This window comes from Corythoichthys intestinalis, chromosome 15 (assembly GCF_030265065.1).
Source record: "Corythoichthys intestinalis isolate RoL2023-P3 chromosome 15, ASM3026506v1, whole genome shotgun sequence".
NCBI classification, from domain to species: domain Eukaryota; kingdom Metazoa; phylum Chordata; class Actinopteri; order Syngnathiformes; family Syngnathidae; genus Corythoichthys; species Corythoichthys intestinalis.
In genome coordinates, this window is record NC_080409.1 from 28,741,035 (window position 1) to 28,759,734 (window position 18,700).

The window sequence follows — 18,700 nt, forward strand, 5'->3', positions numbered from 1 at the left end:
GGCACACTAGTGTTCCGCGGCACACCGGTTGAAAAACACTGCACTAGGGCAGCGCTAAAGAGCCGCATCTGGCTCTAGAGCCGCGGGTTGCTGACCCCCAGCTTAAGAGAATGACATAAATGTGCTTGTGTTACAATATGAACAAAATGCAACAAGTACTATGAGGATAATTTGTGCTTCATTTTTATTTAGAAACTATAGCTTTGCCAAAATGTTTGGCCTTAATTTTTTTTTTTTTTTGTGGGGGGGGCAGAGTATTTCACTAGGTAAGATAATGTTTTAATAATATTGCATGCACTTGTTTGATCAATGTGGCATATAAGGATAAGAAAAGTGAGGAGAGAAAGCTGTCATAGTACGTTATGTATGTTTTTGTCATTAAATGATTAAAAAATACATTATATTGTGGCGTATTCCATCGTGATATAAAATATCCTATGTCATGATAGATTTTTCCCGTACCGCAAACAACTTATACTGATATATTGACAATATTTCCCAGGTCTAAACCTGTGTATTTTTGTCACTTCCTGTTGATTTGGGGCATTTTCGGGACACGTGTGCACTTACAGATCACTTCCTTCTTGATATGGGGACATTTAATGTTGAATTTGGAGTATTTACAGGGTCCCTTCTTATTGTTTTTGCATCACTTCTTGTTGTTCTGGGGCATTTTCATGAAATATAAACTCTGGTTACAGCCCTTAATAACACTCTAAAGTTGATCAGAAAAAAAAGTCATAGTATTTCAATGAGTGCCCTTGGAAGGGATAAAACATTCACCACTGTCCTGGGTTTTATTCTGAAAGGCCCACTTCCCACAGCAGTTAGTGGCTTTTCGCCAGCTTGATGCACGTCTGTGATTACCTACTCCCCCCACCCCCATACTAGTCCCCTTCCTTCCTCCCTCACTCCTTCCTGTCCCGATTCGTGTTGGTTTCTGTGGAAGTGGCGAGCTGCGTCGAGGGACTCGGCCGTTAGGTCATCGTCCGGCGCCGTTTTCCTGCGGCGATATGACGGGCTCGCAGGCGGTCGGAAGGCACTGCAGCCTCGTGAGTAAAACCTCAAGAAAATCGTCCAGGCACAAGTCTCACCTTAAATGATCTTTGTATTTTTAGGAGAGGTTACTGTGCAGTGCTTTTTGATGTTTCCTGTCTTATCGTCTCTTTTATTGTTCATCTGGATTAAAATAGCAGCCAATGAGTTAATATCCTAAAATCTAAATCTAAAAGATGAAATTTAACCTTTATTAGGCCCTTAATTATTTTAAAACAAATTAAAAACAAAACAAAAAAAATCAACTTTAGCCATAACCACAGTTTGTTTTTATTCATTCTACTCAAATTAAATTTGATTTTATTAACATTGTACTCGGTTTCTCTGCTTGTTTGTGTTCAAGATAACTCAAGAACGAATAAAGGTATTATCAATTTGCAGGATATGTATCAAGATAACTCAAGAACGAATAAAGGTATTATCAATTTGCAGGATATGTATGAAATGGAAGAGGTGATCACATTTTGTGGTAATTAAGTCAAAGGTCACAGTCATGAAAAATACATAATTTCAGCCTAATTTGATAACTGATTAGCCCAGGGGTGTCAAACCGAATCCACAGAAGCCCGTGGTGGGTTCTGGTCTTTGTTCCAACAGATCTAGCACAGACAGTTCAACCAATGAGGTTTCTGCTAAAACAGGGGTGGGCAAACCGGTCCTCTAGGGCCGCAGTGGGTCCTGGTCTTTGTTCCAACTGATTCAGCACAGACAGTTTAACCAATAAGGTTTCAGTATAAACAAGACGCACCTGACTGCAATCAACTGATTGCACTTGTAAGAAACCAGATTGGTGAAAGACTGTCCTCATGATGGGTATGAACAAAAACCCGCACCCACTGCGGCCCTTTGTGGAATAGTTTGCCCACCCCTGTGCTAAAAGAAGCAGCACCTGACTGCAATCAACTGATTACACTTGTAAGTAAGGCTGCAACAACTAATCGATTAAATCGATTGAAAATTAGTTGCCAACGAATTTGATAATCAATTTTTGCCGGCAGCTATGAGCAGTCCCATTTGGGTCTTTGTGCGTAATGTGAACCGATTCCACAGAAGCCCGTAGTGGGTTCTGGTCTTTGTTGCAACAGATCTAGCACAGACAGTTCAACCATTGAGGTTTCTGCTAAAACAAGCAGCACCTGACTGCAATCAACTGATTACACTTGTAAGTAAGGCTGCAACAACTAATTGATTAATTCGATTAAAAAATTTGTTGCCAACGAATTTGATAGTCAATTTTTGCCGGCAGCTATGAGCAGTCCTGTTTGGGTCTTTGTTTGTGCGTAGTGTGAGGCTGTGTGCATACCAGTGATGAGAGAGAGAGTTCATTGCTAGTCTGCTACACTTAGGTTGGGTTGCCTAATCAATAACTTTACGAAGTGTCGAGAGATTGTCTTATGTGTTGTGAGATCCATTTTGCCTCTGTCAGAGGTGAATAAATAAAGCCAATAGTATTGTTTGTATTCTTTGTTGATGAGACGTTACTACTTAGCACGGAGCGCTAAACTAGTTAGCGATTATGCTAATCATTGTCTTAAGTATCCACTTGTATTGTACTTTGGAGAAGCATATTAACACTTGAGTTATTGTTATATTGTAATGTTGTCTCATTTCGTTTTCATAAAGAAACCAAACACATTAACCAATTCATATACTGTAACAGCTTAGTCTCCCTTCAACACAAACTCCCATTCAAACTTTAAATTGTCATACAAGAGAGTGCTTTGAAATCGGATTTGGATTGTATTTATGAACAACTGTTTGATAAAGAAAACTAATGCATTACAGTCTACCTCCTCCTTATTCGGAGACATATACCCCTTTCCCACTGGCCAAAAAACCCACGTCAACCCACTAACAATCGACATTTGGTGGCAGTGGGGAAGGTGCAACGACCCGCCTCGACCCGTGTCAATCAACCCGCCAAGCGACCCGCGTTAAAATCACCTCGGCTCTGATAGTCATGCAGTGTGAAAGCAGAACCCCGGGTCAACAGTCAACACTCTAATCTACGTGGTGACGTAGGCTCTTGCGTGATGCGTCATTACAACATGCCAATCGCCCCCCATTTAACACGGCACACAACCGTAGTTACGTCGACGCTCACAGCAAAGCTAGTAGAAGAAGAAGGAGCAAGTAGCGCACCACATTGAACAACATGTCCCAGCATTGGAAAGATGATGAGACCGGCCAGCTCCTTTCCATCTGTGGAGAAAGGAGGCTTCCATGTTGCTCTGCATTGTTTACTTCTTTGAACTGAATGAATTTGGTCGCACTTTTCGACGCGCATGGCGTGGTGACGTCACGTAACCTTACGCACGGCTGAGGAGGGGTGGGGGGTTAGACGGGTGAAAAAAAAAAAAAAAAGACTTTTTTTTTTGTTAGTGGGAAAGGTGCCAAATGCCAATTGCTAGTGGGTTGCATCGGCTTGGAAAAAACGCGTGCTGACCCACTAGTTTCAGTGGGAAAGGGGCATTAGTGACACAATTTATATAAGCGCTGCCTACAAGATAAAAAATGTCAATCAGCAACACTCTCTTGATTTGGATGAACAGGAGTTTTGTCTTAATTGTGTACTGAGAGATTCTTTTAATTTTTTATACTCAGAACCATAATTAAAAAACCTTTAACAAGTTTTATGTCCTCTAACACAGTGGTGTCCAACCCGGTCCTCAAAGGCCCGCTGTGGGTCGTGGTTTTTGTTCCTGCCGATCCAGCACAGATAGTTGAACCAATGAGGTTTCTGCTAAAACAGGCAGAACTTGACTGCAATCAACTTGCACATGTAAAACACCAGATTGGTGGAAAAGTTGTCATTTGTCTGGTTGGAATGAAATCCTGCACCCACAGCAGGCTTTTGAGGACCAGGTTGGAGACGACTGCTTTAAACGGTACAGTTGTAGACTATAGTTAAGTCAGGTAGCTCTATTAAAATATTACCGTAATTTTGAAGGAAATAGTCATCCATGATGTTTTAGTTGTTATTTACAACTTCAAGATAAATTGTGAAGTTAATTGAAACAAGTGACATTTAACCGGTCAATCGTTTAATTTATTGTCCGATTAATCGATTATTAAAATATTCATTAGTTACAGCACTACTTGGAAGACACCAGAATACTCAAAATATATTCATCTCATTTAGCTGGAATGAAATCTAGCACCCACTGCGGTCTTTGAGGACTTGTTTGACAACCTGGATTAGCCTATTTTTACTCAACTTTATAGGGTAGGTGATATGATGAGAAGAAAAAGGCTGAAAGATCGTAGAAGTTAGAACTATGGCGATGCTTTGAATTTGGTTGCTCAGGTAGAAGTCTGCCCTGTCAGAGTGTTCCTCGACATTTGTTTATAAAAATATTTAAACAAGAAAACAATAATTTGAAAAATAAAACTTTTTTTTTTTCGTTAAAATAAAATGGACAATTTTAAAAATAGAAAAAAATGATTAAGATTATAATTAGTTTTTTTTTTTTTTTTTTTTTTTTTTTTAATTACCAATAATAGTCACTTGCCCTGTAAAGGTTTAGAAATAGTTGGAGAAAGCATCACTATATTATTCTGAGTGTGTGTTGTTGCAGTTAACATCCATTGATGGCAATAGACGTCCAATCCTTTTGGAACCTGGAGGGGCTGGCAGCTGGCATCGTTCGATTGCTGCCAGCCCTCCAATGTCAAAGGATTGGATGTCTATAGCGCTAAATGGCAGCCAATGAGTTGATACAGGTCACCCAGGTACTTTATCATATGGACAATATACAAGATTCATTTTAAAAATGTTTTCAAAAGGGATTGCAGAACATGGCTGTGAATTCCTGCATAAAAATGGCCAACAGTATTTTTGATCAATATTTACTATAATCAGTAATGTTAATCACAATTATCCTTCATGCTAGGTACAATTTATGTATTTTTCCTGCATTCCAATTAACGTATGTGTGTCTTATTTTGTTTGCCACTTCATATACTTACTACTTAGAACTTTTATGCTCTTTGTATATTTATTGTAATTCTATATATTGTACACATGTGAATTATACTATTATTTTGACTATACTATTATACTACTATTATATGATACAGTAATCCCTCGTTTTTCGCGGTTAATGGTAACAAGAACCCGCCGCGATAAGTGAAAAACCGCGAAGTAGCGCCCCACCCAAAATATTTTTTTTGGTGTGTGCGTTCATTGTATTTATTCAGATTGATTGGAAAGAGATACATATAAGACATGTGTTGTCACTTTTTGTTCCCAAAGTATAATTAAACAAAAAAACTGTCCCACCGAATTATTTTTAAACAAGAATAAAGTACAAAAATGCTTGTCTTTTAATAAAAGCTTCATTGAGTGAATCCACTCAGATCTGCTCAAGCTGCTCACTTACACAAAATGAATTGACACAGCAACTGTTTAATAAGTTAAACAATGATTGACGCATGCAGCGTAATGCAGTAAGCCTAATTTTTGCACCAAAACTTTTAAATATTTGTGGGAAAATGTCCCTTAGGACATTTATTTGGCAGACATAAATCATCTTTTTAGTTCCCGAAAACTGGAAGAACGAGCAAAAACCCAACGACAACCGTGAGTTTCGGCGGGCGTGAAAAGTAGATGCGTTCGCACTGAAAAGGAGATGCGTTCGGGTGCGGCTCACTTGATACTGACCCCTGTCAATTTGGACTCTGTCAACCCCGCTGGCTTTTGAAAAGGATGCTGCTCCAACAAAACCAATCAATGTGTCATGAGAAGCGCACCCAGCAACAAACTTGACATGACCACTGACACGCTAGCCTGCAAATCCGGTCCAAATCCATTTGTCACTGGAAGAGGCTGACATTAAATGACCGTTAATTGAAATTTCCCATTTAAGCTTGATTAATTTCAAATTTTAATGTAATCATTTTTAATTTTTAACATGGTAAATGTCCCATTTAGGCATGGTGGATTTGCCCTTCAAGCCTGATAAATTCCAAATTTTAATGTGATAATTTTCTCTGTTCTCCATTTTCCCCCATGTTTTAGCATGTTAAATTTCAGTCTTAAAACAGAAGTAAAGTGTTATTTGTTTAAAATGTTTTTTTTTTTTTATATATAACCTTGGAAAGTTTTACCAGGTTTGAACCGCAGTTTACGTTGAAAGTGCCCAGAAAGCTATTCTACTTTTGCTGAAGTGTGTATTATCATTAATATGCAGCTGACTCGATCCAGTTTGAATATTCAAAATTTTAAATTTCAACTCTTTGCTCTGATTGGCAGTCGGTGTTGCGTGTGTGTCGGGAAGATCGTGGGCGTCTGCAATGTGTGTGGTGACTTTGAAACATTGCAGAGACACAGACTTGCACCAAGCTCCACTAATTCACAATTATGAAAAAATAAAATATTCACTCACTTGACACTCCCGCTTAACAGAGAGGCATATTCCAGTCAGGAAGCAAACTTTTGCTGGGACCTCACAGTTCTAAAATGCATAGATATTTCTTATTTCTATTTAAATAAAACATCAGCTCTCTTGACAGCAACGTCATCGTATTTCAGACAAGCAATATAAAAAATAAATAAATAAATAAATTTAAAAAAGCCGATGGAGAATCGGGCGAAGACGCAAACTTTTGCTGGCAAGCAAGCTGAGCAAAGCGCTTCTCGGCTAGGTGGTAAAGCGGCAGTGGCTGGAGGACACAAAGAAAAATGTCAAAGACCGGAACTGCTCGTGTTCATAAGCGAGCATCATTGTCGGATCCGGCGATTCTTTTCCTCCCAAATATAACGCTCATTTTTAGTTGCGAGATGTTTTTCTCTAACAAGTGTGTTTCGACTTTCGATTTAATAATCAAGCACTGCGGGTACACGAACGCGACTTGTGTCAGGTCTTCCTCAGTCTATCACCATTGAGTTGAACAAAGCTGGGAAATCTGAATGCTTAAATTCTTGTTGGAATCAGTTGACAGTCTGCGCACTGGAACACGCCTTTTCTTATTATGCTTCTAGACCAAAGAAAGCTATTTTTATGAAGATAAAGAAACTCTGCTGGAAATTCAAGGAATATGATTGGTTCCAGAGGGAGGGCAGAGACTCAATAGCTAAACTTTTAGGGGAAGTGACCTCACGGAATTTCGTGGAAAGTGTCCATTAAATATTTTGACGGAACAAATTTCTGCTTTAGTATGTTCACCCCATTCACTGACACATATATTGGAGCATTATTGTCACTACTGGTGCACGATAATTATTGGTCCGATAATAAGAATTATGATGTCATCCCGATAAATCCAATAACATTTATAATAGGACCGATAATATGTACTGTTCTGGCTTTGCAGTTTACACAATAGTATGGGAAATCAGTTGACCATTTGCGGGGCATTACTTCCACCTGCTAGTCAGAATAATTCAATGCACCTATTTTTGTTACAGTAGTTTGGTTCAATCACTTACACATTTCGGTGTCTAGCGGTAGCATTGACAGACGTCAATGCTTTCTGTTACGTTTCCGCCTCGGAAATATATGTAAGTATTTTATGTTTACTATTACATATGGATGTGCAAAATATGTTTACTTCTGTGGTGAAGGGTCATATGTACAGAACTTCATAAGTTGTGTTATAGAAGCCAGCCAATGCTTTAGTAGCTCAAGCTAGTGCGCTATGCTATACATAAAGTAGTTGTGTATATAAGTGTATTGTGCAGTTTGTTGTATATTGAGTATTGAATATGTGTATTTTTCTGTTGAACTTTCACAGTATTAAGACCAGTGTCTTCCCATAAAAGCAAGAAAAGACCAAAGCCTTGTGGTTTATGGAAGTGTATTCGTTCTTAGCTGGCTGTCGGGTAGTGCAGAGGTGAAACACAGTTTTGTTCATGTCATTATGAAATATCTGATGAGATCGAAGGAAAATCTGTTGAATCCACCACTTTTTTTTTTTTTTTTTTAAACCTCCAGGTGTTCAAAAACTCAGGTTATACATTTAAAAAATTATATACTTATTATCGGTTAACGGTATCGGCTTTGAGGAGCAGGAAGTTATCGGTAGCTGTTTCAAAAAATGGATATCATGCACCCCTAATTGCCACCTACTGTTCTGGAATATGGAAGTCAGTTGGCACCCAAAACCTATTTTTGTGGTGTCAACTGTTTAGGCGGCGACGACATAGGGGAGCTTTTTCACGATTTCCACTCTGGAAATGTTTGCATTTTCAGCCCCCCAAAACGCACTCACCGTGTAAACAAAAGAGCTCTCTAGAAATGTTTTTGCGTTGTTGTGTAAACGGCCACTTAGTGTGCATAATGGATTCCACCATTACACTTACAACACAAACTAAGGAAACACATCAAGCTTTAATGTTATTTTGTAAATTTATGAGCTAGCATTGCAACAGCCCTCCCAATCCAAATGGATTGGATGTCCATCACCATCAATGGCAGCAAAGAGAACATTTCAAAGTTTGGAATAACACCAACTGGTTGGTTGTCTTGCAGCACACGTCTTCTCACAGCAATGGCCGACAGGAGGTCAGTAGCTCACGCTCGTCCCGCTCGGGCGTGCGTTCACGCGGCGGCGAGGAGCCCCAGCAACCGCACGTGGGGAACTACCGCTTGCTCAAGACCATTGGCAAGGGCAATTTTGCCAAGGTCAAACTAGCCCGGCACATCCTCACCGGCAGAGAGGTGAGTGGACACTCATTGCGGGGGGCTTTTATTTTTTTTTTTCTTTCCTTTTCAACATTCATCTCTTGCTTCTTCTTTGCTGCACAGGTAGCCATTAAAATCATAGACAAGACACAACTGAACCCCAACAGTCTTCAGAAGGTAAATTGTCAAAAGTGCTGTATGAATTGTGTGCACGCTAATTAGGACTGCCCAATGGGCAATCGACTAATCAACAGCTCATTGATTGGCAAAAGTAATCGACATTTTTAAATAGTCAATTCATGATTTCAATACATTGTTAATCTATATACAGTATTGTCCAAATCATCTTTTCTGCAAATGTCCTTGTCTCTTTTAGGAGCACATGATTTTATGCATTAATGTCCTTGTAGTTCTCTAGAATTTCTGCTCTTTATGTTTTGTCGTATTATTTCTAATCACTTTGGGCTTTATTAAAGTCATGATTTGGAGCAGGGGTGCTCATAATTTTTTGCTCCAAGATTTATTTTTCAACGAGACAACCTCCCACGGTCTACCTTTTTTTTTTTGAGGGGGTGGAGGGCGCCTGGAAAGCTCAGAAGCAATATTGTATGTCGCGAGCTATTAATGAAATGACCAAGTCAAAATGATCTATCCATTTCATATACAGTGAATATATATATTAGGGCTGTCAAAATTATCGCGTTAACGGGCGTTAATTAATTTTTATAATTAATCACGTTAAAATATTTGACGCAATTAACGCAGATGCCCCGCTCAGACAGATTTAAATGACAGTACAGTGAAACACTCACTTGTTGTGTTTTATGGAGTTTTGCCGCCCTCTGCTGGCGCTTGGGTGCGACTGATTTTATAGGCTTCAGAACCTATGAGCATTGTGTAAGTAATTATTGACATCAACAATGGCGGGCTACTAGTTTATTTTTTGATTGAAAATTTTACAAATTTTATTAAAACGAAAACATTAAGAGGGGTTTTAATGTAAAATTTCTATAACTTGTACTAACATTTTTCTTTTAAGAACTACAAGTCTTTCTATCCATGGATCGCTTTAACAGAATGTTAATAATGTTAATGCATCTTGTTGATTTATTGTTATAATAAACAAATACAGTCCTTATGTACCGTATGTTGAATGTATATATCCATCTTGTGTCTTATCTTTCCATTCCAACAATAATTTACAGAAAAATATGGCATGTTTTATAGATGGTTTGAATTGCAATTACAGTGATACCTCAGCTCACGAACATAATTGGTTCCCAGAAAGTGTGTGTAAGGCGAAAAGTTCGTCTTCCGAACATTTATTTCCCATAAGAAACCATTAAAATGAGAATAATCCGTTCCCAGGTCCCCATAAAACATAATTTTCTACTAAATAAGCCTTAAAACTACACAAAAATATACCTTATTTTATGTATAATAAATGTGCTATTGTATTATAATTAAAGAAATAAACTGTACTGTATAATAAAGTCGTTTTATTTACCTTTGTGATGGTAGTTGATGGCTTGATGGAATGGAGTGGGAGGAGGAGGGAGGGAGGGAGTTACTGTTTGGAAGGAGAGTGTTACCGGCAAAGTGCGCAGTTAGCAGACTCCACTGCTGTGCCCCCCACATGCTTTTGGTTGTTAATAAAAGTGCCCACAAAAAGCCATCCGACGCCTCTGGGTGTTTGTATGCACGCCGCCTCCTTTCTGGAGAGGAAATCGGGCGAACCGAAGACAACCGACGACAACGAGCCAACGTGACTCGCCGGTCCACTTCTCACTACGGTGGGAAGCTGAAAGCACCGCCAATTACCAGTCGAGGGCGAATTGGTAACACGAGTCACCTTCCATAAGGACTGTAGGTAACTCTTTTTCGGTCCCATAATAGCAAAAGTACACTCAATATGGTCCAAAATGTCTATCAAACACAAACCACGTCCGCACTCAACGAAAGTGAGGGGACGAACTGGGACGCCGTGAGCGTGCGTCAGCTTCTCGTGGCGCTTTTCGACGCGTGAATTGGTTCGTCCGCCGAAAACTAGTTCGTCAGCAGAGACTATATGCTCGCGAATTTAATGTTCTTGAGGCGAAAAGTTCGTGAGCTTAAGCGTTCGTGAGCTGAGGTATCACTGTACTTGCGATTAATTACGATTAATTAATTTTTAAGCTGTAATTAACTCGATTAAAAATTTTAATCGTTTGACAGCCCTAATATATATATATATATATATATATATATATATAATATTTACATTTGACTGGCTGTGCTGTGTATCAATCAAGTGATGGGCTGAATGATAGATTTGGTTTTATATATATTACACACATATATATATATATATATATATATATATATATATATATATTTGTATAGCATCTATGTACGCGCGTTTTTTTGTTTTTGTTTTTTTTTTGTTGTTGTTGTTGTTTTGAATGCCGTGATCTTACCCACACTAGCGTTGCGACCGACTGGTAGATTGCGATTGGCGTAATTGAGCACCCCTGATCTGGAACTATTTCGACCCTGTAAAGCCTGCTGAGAGTTGGCCTGTTGTGCCGTCAGCCCCCAGCGGTGCCCCCCCTCCCCGGTGGTTTTCCATCAGTTTTTCCAAAGCTCCATTGATTTGTCACCTTTTGTGTGTCAGAACCCCCCCCCCCCCCCCCCCCCCCCCCCCCCAAAAAAAAAAAAAAAAAGCACTGAGTCATGACAGTGGAACTGGCGCATACACACAGAACGCCAACACGCGTTTGTCACAACTTTCGTTTTCCTCCCGTGTTTATTTTAAGAAACCGGAGCCGTCTTGAAAGATTCAGACTCTGAAACTGCTGTCGCGTGGAACTATAAATACACAAATATTGCCCCCTTCACGGCTGCTTCTGGTGATGATGAATAGTTGACAAATCCAATGAAAGAGACGATCGCTCGCCGCAGATTGAAAGCGCTCGCTAATCCCGCAGATTGGACCTTTTGTTCTCATGTGCTGCTGTCCGGATACACAAGACAGCATATGGTGCTTGCCGTCAATGCCTGATCCCTTTGAATCAAAAGGTCTGGCAATGACTGATCGTGTTTTAGTGGCATTGATGGCGATAGATGATATATCGCGATACGTTGTTTCTTTAAAACTCACTGATATGCTCCTGCCAAGAATCAAAGTATTGTTTTAAATTGTGTCACTGTTTAAAAAAATGAAACCAACAGATTGATGCCAAAATTTTTAACTCGAATACTGTCTATGTTAGCTATTTCAACTCATTCCATTTTTACTGGGACGGGCCATTTAGTCGCCCCTCCCAGTCAAAATTGATGGGACATCGAGCACCTTCAATAACACTGAAACGAGCATTCACAGCCAGTCTTCCCTGTTTTGGGGGCATTTACAGGTCATGTCCTGTTCATTATAGGATATTTACAGGTCACTTCCTGTTGAGTTTGAGTCACTTCCTGTTATATTTTGGGATATTCCTGGGACACTTCCTGTTCAGTAAACTCAAAATGAACCAGAAGTGACTGGGAAATTCTCCAAATGCAAAAGGAAATGACCCATAAGTGCCCCACAGTCAACAGGAAGTGACTAGAAATTAATCATTGGCTGCCATTGACGGCTGTGAGAGTGGGAGAGAAGTGTAATAAATGGCATGGATGGCTGCCACCCTCCCAATTCAAATGGATTGGACGTCTGATAGTAGAGGCGTACGAAATTTCCGATTTAAGATTTTTCGCGATTCGGCCGTGGAAGATTTGAGAACGATTCGCAAACATCCAAATTCCGATTATTGAAATATGCCAAGTAAAGCAGAACTAAAACGCAGTCAGCGCGGTCTTCGGGACTCAATGAGGAACAGACCGAAAACTCATGCCGCTAGATAAAAAAACAATAATACCTGAGTGCAGCCGATAGCCGGCACAAACAACGCCCACGTTGCTACAAATTACGTCCACATAATGCTAAGGCAGATATCAAATGTACTGTATATAAAACTAGATGCAAAATGACAGGCTCGGCGGTGTTAGCACATCTACAGAGAACTCGATGCGAAATGACAAACCTGCCGGTGTTAGTAAACGGCCGCCATCTTAAAGCAGTAGACTTCTCTGAAAGGCTGTTGTAGCGAACCTTCCGGGCGAACCTAATTAACTTTTTTTCTAAAATACTCCTAAATCGTCAAAATCTTGACTTGAATCTATCTTTCAATTAGAACTGGGAATCTTTGGGCACCTAACGATTCGATTACGATTACGATTCAGAGGCTCCGATTCGATTATAAAACGATTATTGATGCACCCCCCTTCCTTTTTTTTTTTTTTTTTTTTTTTTAAATTAAATGTTTTGTACATTAGTTCCAAAATTGTTCAAAAATCCTCTCAGGCTAAACCAAACTACTACTTCAGTATCAAGTTAACATATAGCAGTAAACAAATATACAAAAATAACAGTAAATAAAAAACTCCAGTCCCCATTCTGTAACAGCAGCTTTAAACTACATTCAATTAATTTAATGTTGTGAATCAACTGTTAAAGTTGTTAAAATTGCTCCCGTTATTCCATAATTTCCCTTTTGTCTACTTTCGACATGTGAAAGTTTTAAAACTATTTTAAAGATAGATTCAAGTCAATATTTTACCGATTTAGGAGTATTTTAGATAAAAAGTTAATTAGGTTTGCTTGGAAGGTTTGCTACAACAGCCTTGCAGGGAAGTGTACTGCTTTAAGATGGCGGCCGTTTACTAATGGCTGCATCTAGCTTTTTGTAGATGTGCTGCTCACGCTACCGAATCAATGGTGCATCTAGTTCTATATAAATCATATCTACCATTACATTATGTGGATGACGTACTTTGTAGGCAGCAGTCAGGTATGTTGTTGTGTTTTTTTATCTCGTGGCATGAGTTGAGCTAGAGCCGTGAGTTGAGCATTGGCATTACCCGAGGGGCCGGGTAATGAGAAGCATGATGTTTAGCTACTCTCGCTACGTTCTTCCTAGTTGCGCCCCAAAGACCGCGCGGCGCGCTGAGTGTGTTGTACTTCCGCTTTACTTACGCATATTTCAGTAATCGGAATTTGGATGTTTGTGAATCGTTCTCGAATCTTCCACGGCCGAATCGCGAATAATCTAAGAATCGGAAATTTTGCACACCTCTACTTTCAATGATGAAACAGTTAAAACTTTCATATGTCGAAAGTAGGCAGAAGGGAAATTATGGAATAATGGGAGCAATTTTAACAACTTTATCGGTTGATCCACTACATTAAATTAATTAAATGTAGTTTAAAGCTGCCAGGACTTGCGTATTTTATTTACTGTTTTGAACTGTTAACTTGATACTGAAATAGTAGTTTATCTAAGCCTGAGAGGATTTTTGTACAATTTTTGTAACTAATGTACGAAACATTAAAAGCAGCTAATAGCTTGGGGGCTGGGGGGTTGCATCAATAATCGATTTGTAATCGAATCATAGCCTCTGAATCGTAATCGAATCGTTAGGTGCACCAAGATTCCCACCTCTATCTGATGGTGATAAGCTCATTTCAATTCACAGCAGAAAGATGAAAAGTACTTGCGTTTCTGGTTGAATTGTTGTTGTATCGTAGAATATTGTGCAGAGATTTCCTGGTCCTTAAATGTATCGTGAATTACAGGGGTCTCCAAACCAGTCTTCAAGAGCCGCTATGGGTCCTGGTTTTTGTTTCTACCGTTTGAGCCCAGACGGTTTAACCAGTGAGGTTTCTGCCAAAACAAGCAGCACCTGACCGCAAACAACTGATTACATTTGTAAGACATCAGATTGGTGAAAAGGTGTCATCTTATTTTGTTGGCATGAAATCCAGCACCCACTGTAGCCCTACTCTATGTGGAAAGCTTTGGAAACCTCTGGCGTATTATATCGTCAGATACCCAGGGGTTCCCAGACTTCGTTTCCAGTGACCAGACCCGTGAAACCCAAACTCAAAGTCTAGTGTCATGCTGTCGGAATGTCCACGCGTCCTTTACGTAACATAACAGAATCATCTGTTTTGGCCTAATTCTGTTTACGGGCCCGCATACCTGACAAAGTATTCCCATAGCAGCTTTGTCGGTAGGCTGGCAAAAATGCGCTTCACATGTTTAAGGGTCACTCACTATGCGTTTTTATAAGTTGGTAGTTATTTTGTTTTCCATTGTGTATGGTCACGCAATTGGTTTTCTAATGGGTTCTCTACTACATTGTATTTGTCCTCATTTGGGGTTATTTTTTTTAGTTTCCATGTGTTTTGGGGCCTATTAATTGTCTGTTTATTAACTCGAAATATCGACAATCACTACCAGACCCTCCCAGTTCAAATGGATTGAGCAGCTATCGCTGTCAATGGCAGCCAAAGAGATAGTTCATGAAATAAGATCAAAGCTGTTATGACCTTACAGGAGGGAGGTTGCTGATGTTTATCTGTTTTGAGAGTTTGAAGTGGTAATATGTCAACGTAACTGTTTGGTCAATATGAAAGCAGTTTACGCTGTTCAAATAGCAGCCAATGGATTCATTTTTATTTTTATTCATAGTTAGGTTGAGTGAAAGTGAAAAGTATCACATTAAAATGTGAACCAGGATTTATAAATCAATTCAAGTATTATTCATTTATTGATCAATTAAAAAAATATTTAGAATAGGTTGGGGTTTCTTTGTGTAGCTATTACTTTGTATTGGGAGGCTGACAACGCAAATGGTGGAAGAAAGATTTAATTCAAGGCTTTACAAAGTTTTGCACTTTACTCCTATATCGGAAATTGTAATTTAAATATTTTATTTTTATTCAGCTTTAACGTTGTTTTTGTTTTATATATATTTTTTAAAAAGTGTTTTCAGTTTTCTGTTTCTTTTGAACTAACTGCATCCTTTATAAAAAATAGATTAGAGCGCGAGATTGAAAATCAGACTTTTGAGGCCATATCGTCCAGCTCTATTAAAAACTGAAATTGATTGTTAAAAAACATGACACATTTCAGTTTTTATCGTGCGTCCTTTTGTATTTTATTACTTTATTTTCCAGAAAGACAATTTCCTTTTAATTGATGGTAGCTTTTTGTTGTTGTCATGTATTGACTCTCACTGTGTGTTTGCTTTACAGCTCTTCAGAGAAGTTCGAATAATGAAGATTTTGAATCACCCCAACATTGGTAAGTAGATCTCGTGCATAGGTGGGCAAACCGGTCCTTGTGGGTCCTGATCTTTGTTCTAACCGATCCAGCACAGACAGTTTAACCAATGAGGTTTCAGCAGAAAATGGAAGCACCTGATTGACTTGTAAAAACCAAATTGTTGAAAAGGTGCCCTCTTAATGGGTTTAAACAAAAACCCACACCAACTGTGCCCCTTTGTGGAATAGTTTGCCCATCCCTGATCTAGTCTGTCCTTTATCGCATTGGTATCTGTAAAGACAAGTGACATGTGACAAAATGGTCTCCTCTTGCCTTTCCCACGAATTCCATCTTCCACCATATTACTTGCTAGTGGCCTTTTTTTGTTGTTGTTGTGTTTGTTTTTATTAGTCTAAAGGCCTGTCAAGTTGACACTTATGTAATTTTTTCTGTTGTTGGTGGGTATGCTGTAATTAAAAAAAAAAAAAAATCTGTGTCTTGGTTATTTTAGCAGGAATCAGAGCGAAACTTGGATGGTGTATTCGATCAGTCAATGCCCATCAAACCTCTGAGATATATATATATATATATATATGTTTTTTTTTTTTTTTTTTTAGGTTTTTCCTGATTAAGTAGTAAAAAATAAAAAATGGACATTATGGAAGGTCTTTTTTTTTTTTTAATTAATTAAATAGCATTTTATCAAATAATGATTTTGGAGGTACAATTTACCGAGGCTTATTCATCTCTTAATATTTCATGGATTGATCTGAAACTTAATTATGCATATCCTGGAACAGGGGTCGGCAACACGCGGTTCTTTGATCAAGCTGTTGCAGCTCAGTTATAAAAAAAATTAAATGAATTTGATTAAAATGTGTTGTTGCGCTTATGAGGTTTATCAAAGGAATTTGGCTTCCTTTTAGTAAGCCGAACAAGTCAGGCCCACTTTATTTATATCTTTGTTAGCAGAACACTCATACAGGTCATGACTTATGGGTACACCCGAAGGCACCATGGCTTACATAGTTGGTAAATTCATGACTTGCGCGTGTGTTTGGTAAATACAGGTGTACAAAAAGTAATCTTAAATTGTTCTTCTAATTAAAAGTAAGCTAAATTCCTAAGTTAAATCTCGCAAGTGCCACACTGTCCAGATGTCGCTGAGTCGCATTTAAAAATATGTGGGCTTTTTTGCTCTCTCGGTCAAAATGGATCACGACCCCTGGACTAACATCTTCATTTAAGATGTCAAAAATTGTTGTCTTATCCATGTAATCCGGGTAGAAATGGTTCTGTGCTGCCCCTTGTACTACAAGGATATTCACATTAAGAAAATACTTAAACATAATAATATCAAATAAGGGTGGTTTAAGTACGCGATGTGACTAATGTGGTCAACAGATCAAAATCTACTTTGAAGCTACCACAAGAAAACCCAATGTTTAAAAGTATAAGAGGGAAACGCATGCAAAAAGTATTTCGAGGGAATGGAAAGGTAATGAAACACTCAATAAAAACACAAATACTAAGTACTCGCCGCTTTTAACCAATGTGCGCATGTGATGGACGTCTCACCGCATAAAAGGAATTAGAGTAACCCGGTAGTGTTTGTCTAGTGACAGTGGCAAACTATGTCGACACCCGAGCGTCCATTGCACGCCTAAAACATGGCGCTCTCCGTCGGTCAAAATATGCACTAAATATTATATGTTTTTAAGTAAATGGCAATATTTTATGTGTATCTAATAATTTCGTAAAAGAGAAAAATTGTGGCTTATTAGAGCCTAAAAGTCCAGGATTCCCTTTAATTAAGATTCAATAAGTTTTTAAAATGTTGAGTAAATTGTCGCATTTGATGTCAAATCCCTTAAGAATGAGCATAGAGTACACCAGCACAGTTTATAGAATGATACTGCAATCCAATGAGTAGTAATAGCCTTCAGCCTGTAGTAGCACATTAGCGCTTGGTTTTGTTTTGTTTTGTTTTTTAAATCTGGATGATGCTCAGTGTGAAAATTGACACATTGACGTATAACACGAAGCCCTGAGAGGAAACAAATATCATTAGCGACCGACCACTTGACGCTATGCGCTTTAATGTTGATTTTGCTTTTGCCATTCTAATCAGCTGAATGGTAATCACTCCACACAGCCAAACATCTTGTCTAGCGTCAGTTATTTTTAGCCCATTATTTTTATTTCCACACTAAAGCTAGCCCATCTTCACTTGTTTTGTTGTTGTTTGTCTTGGCAGTTAAGCTGTTTGAAGTCATCGAGACAGAGAGGACACTATACCTGGTAATGGAGTACGCCAGCGGAGGTGAGCGGCCCAGCACTCCAATGTAAAATTGTTGATTGAGTTCATACTTTGTTCAATCTAATACAAGTATTAAAAGGTAGAAGCTGGTAGTCAGTGAAAGATGCACATAAGTAATCAAATAAGTAATCAAGTTGTCAAATTGACTATTTGATGATCATATGAATCAGCAACTATATTAATTTGTTTTTGTAGATTGTAAAATTGTTCAAATTAAGACACCTGAGTGTTTTCAGCCTTCTTTTTAAATACAAAAACAGTAAATAGTCTTTTTATTTACTTATTGTTCCTATTTATGATATATTTTTTAATTAGGAAAATTTGGGATTTTTTTTTTAATGTTTGTTTTTTAACTTAACCACATGAAGGCCTGGTGTTTATGTATGTTGCTGCTAAGTCTAATAAATATATTCCTTATTCATAATATAATATTAAATGAATAAACACAATTTTGAATTAAGACTTTCGGGCATGTTGGTCACTACATTGGACGACTCGGTTATTATTTCACATCATGCCTATAGAGTTATGAAAAACCTCGCGGCACACCACAAACCAAAAACGTTCCAAAATTA

The 18,700-nt window shown here is 38.5% G+C and overlaps 1 protein-coding gene across 14 annotated transcripts in view; it reads left to right on the forward strand.

The window, feature by feature from the left end:
* Positions 1-18,700, forward strand: part of mark3a (MAP/microtubule affinity-regulating kinase 3a) — a 57,294-nt gene that overhangs the window by 7,134 nt on the left and 31,460 nt on the right. For 13 of the 14 annotated variants that reach the window (XM_057859206.1, XM_057859210.1, XM_057859209.1 and 10 more), the window contains exons 2-5: positions 8,529-8,717; positions 8,805-8,858; positions 15,796-15,844; positions 18,063-18,128. In XM_057859206.1, the coding sequence (XP_057715189.1) occupies positions 8,529-8,717; positions 8,805-8,858; positions 15,796-15,844; positions 18,063-18,128 (358 nt within the window). Of the gene's footprint in view, positions 1-903; positions 1,053-8,528; positions 8,718-8,804; positions 8,859-15,795; positions 15,845-18,062; positions 18,129-18,700 lie in introns of those variants that run through there. The other variant, XM_057859207.1, reaches the window with a different exon arrangement.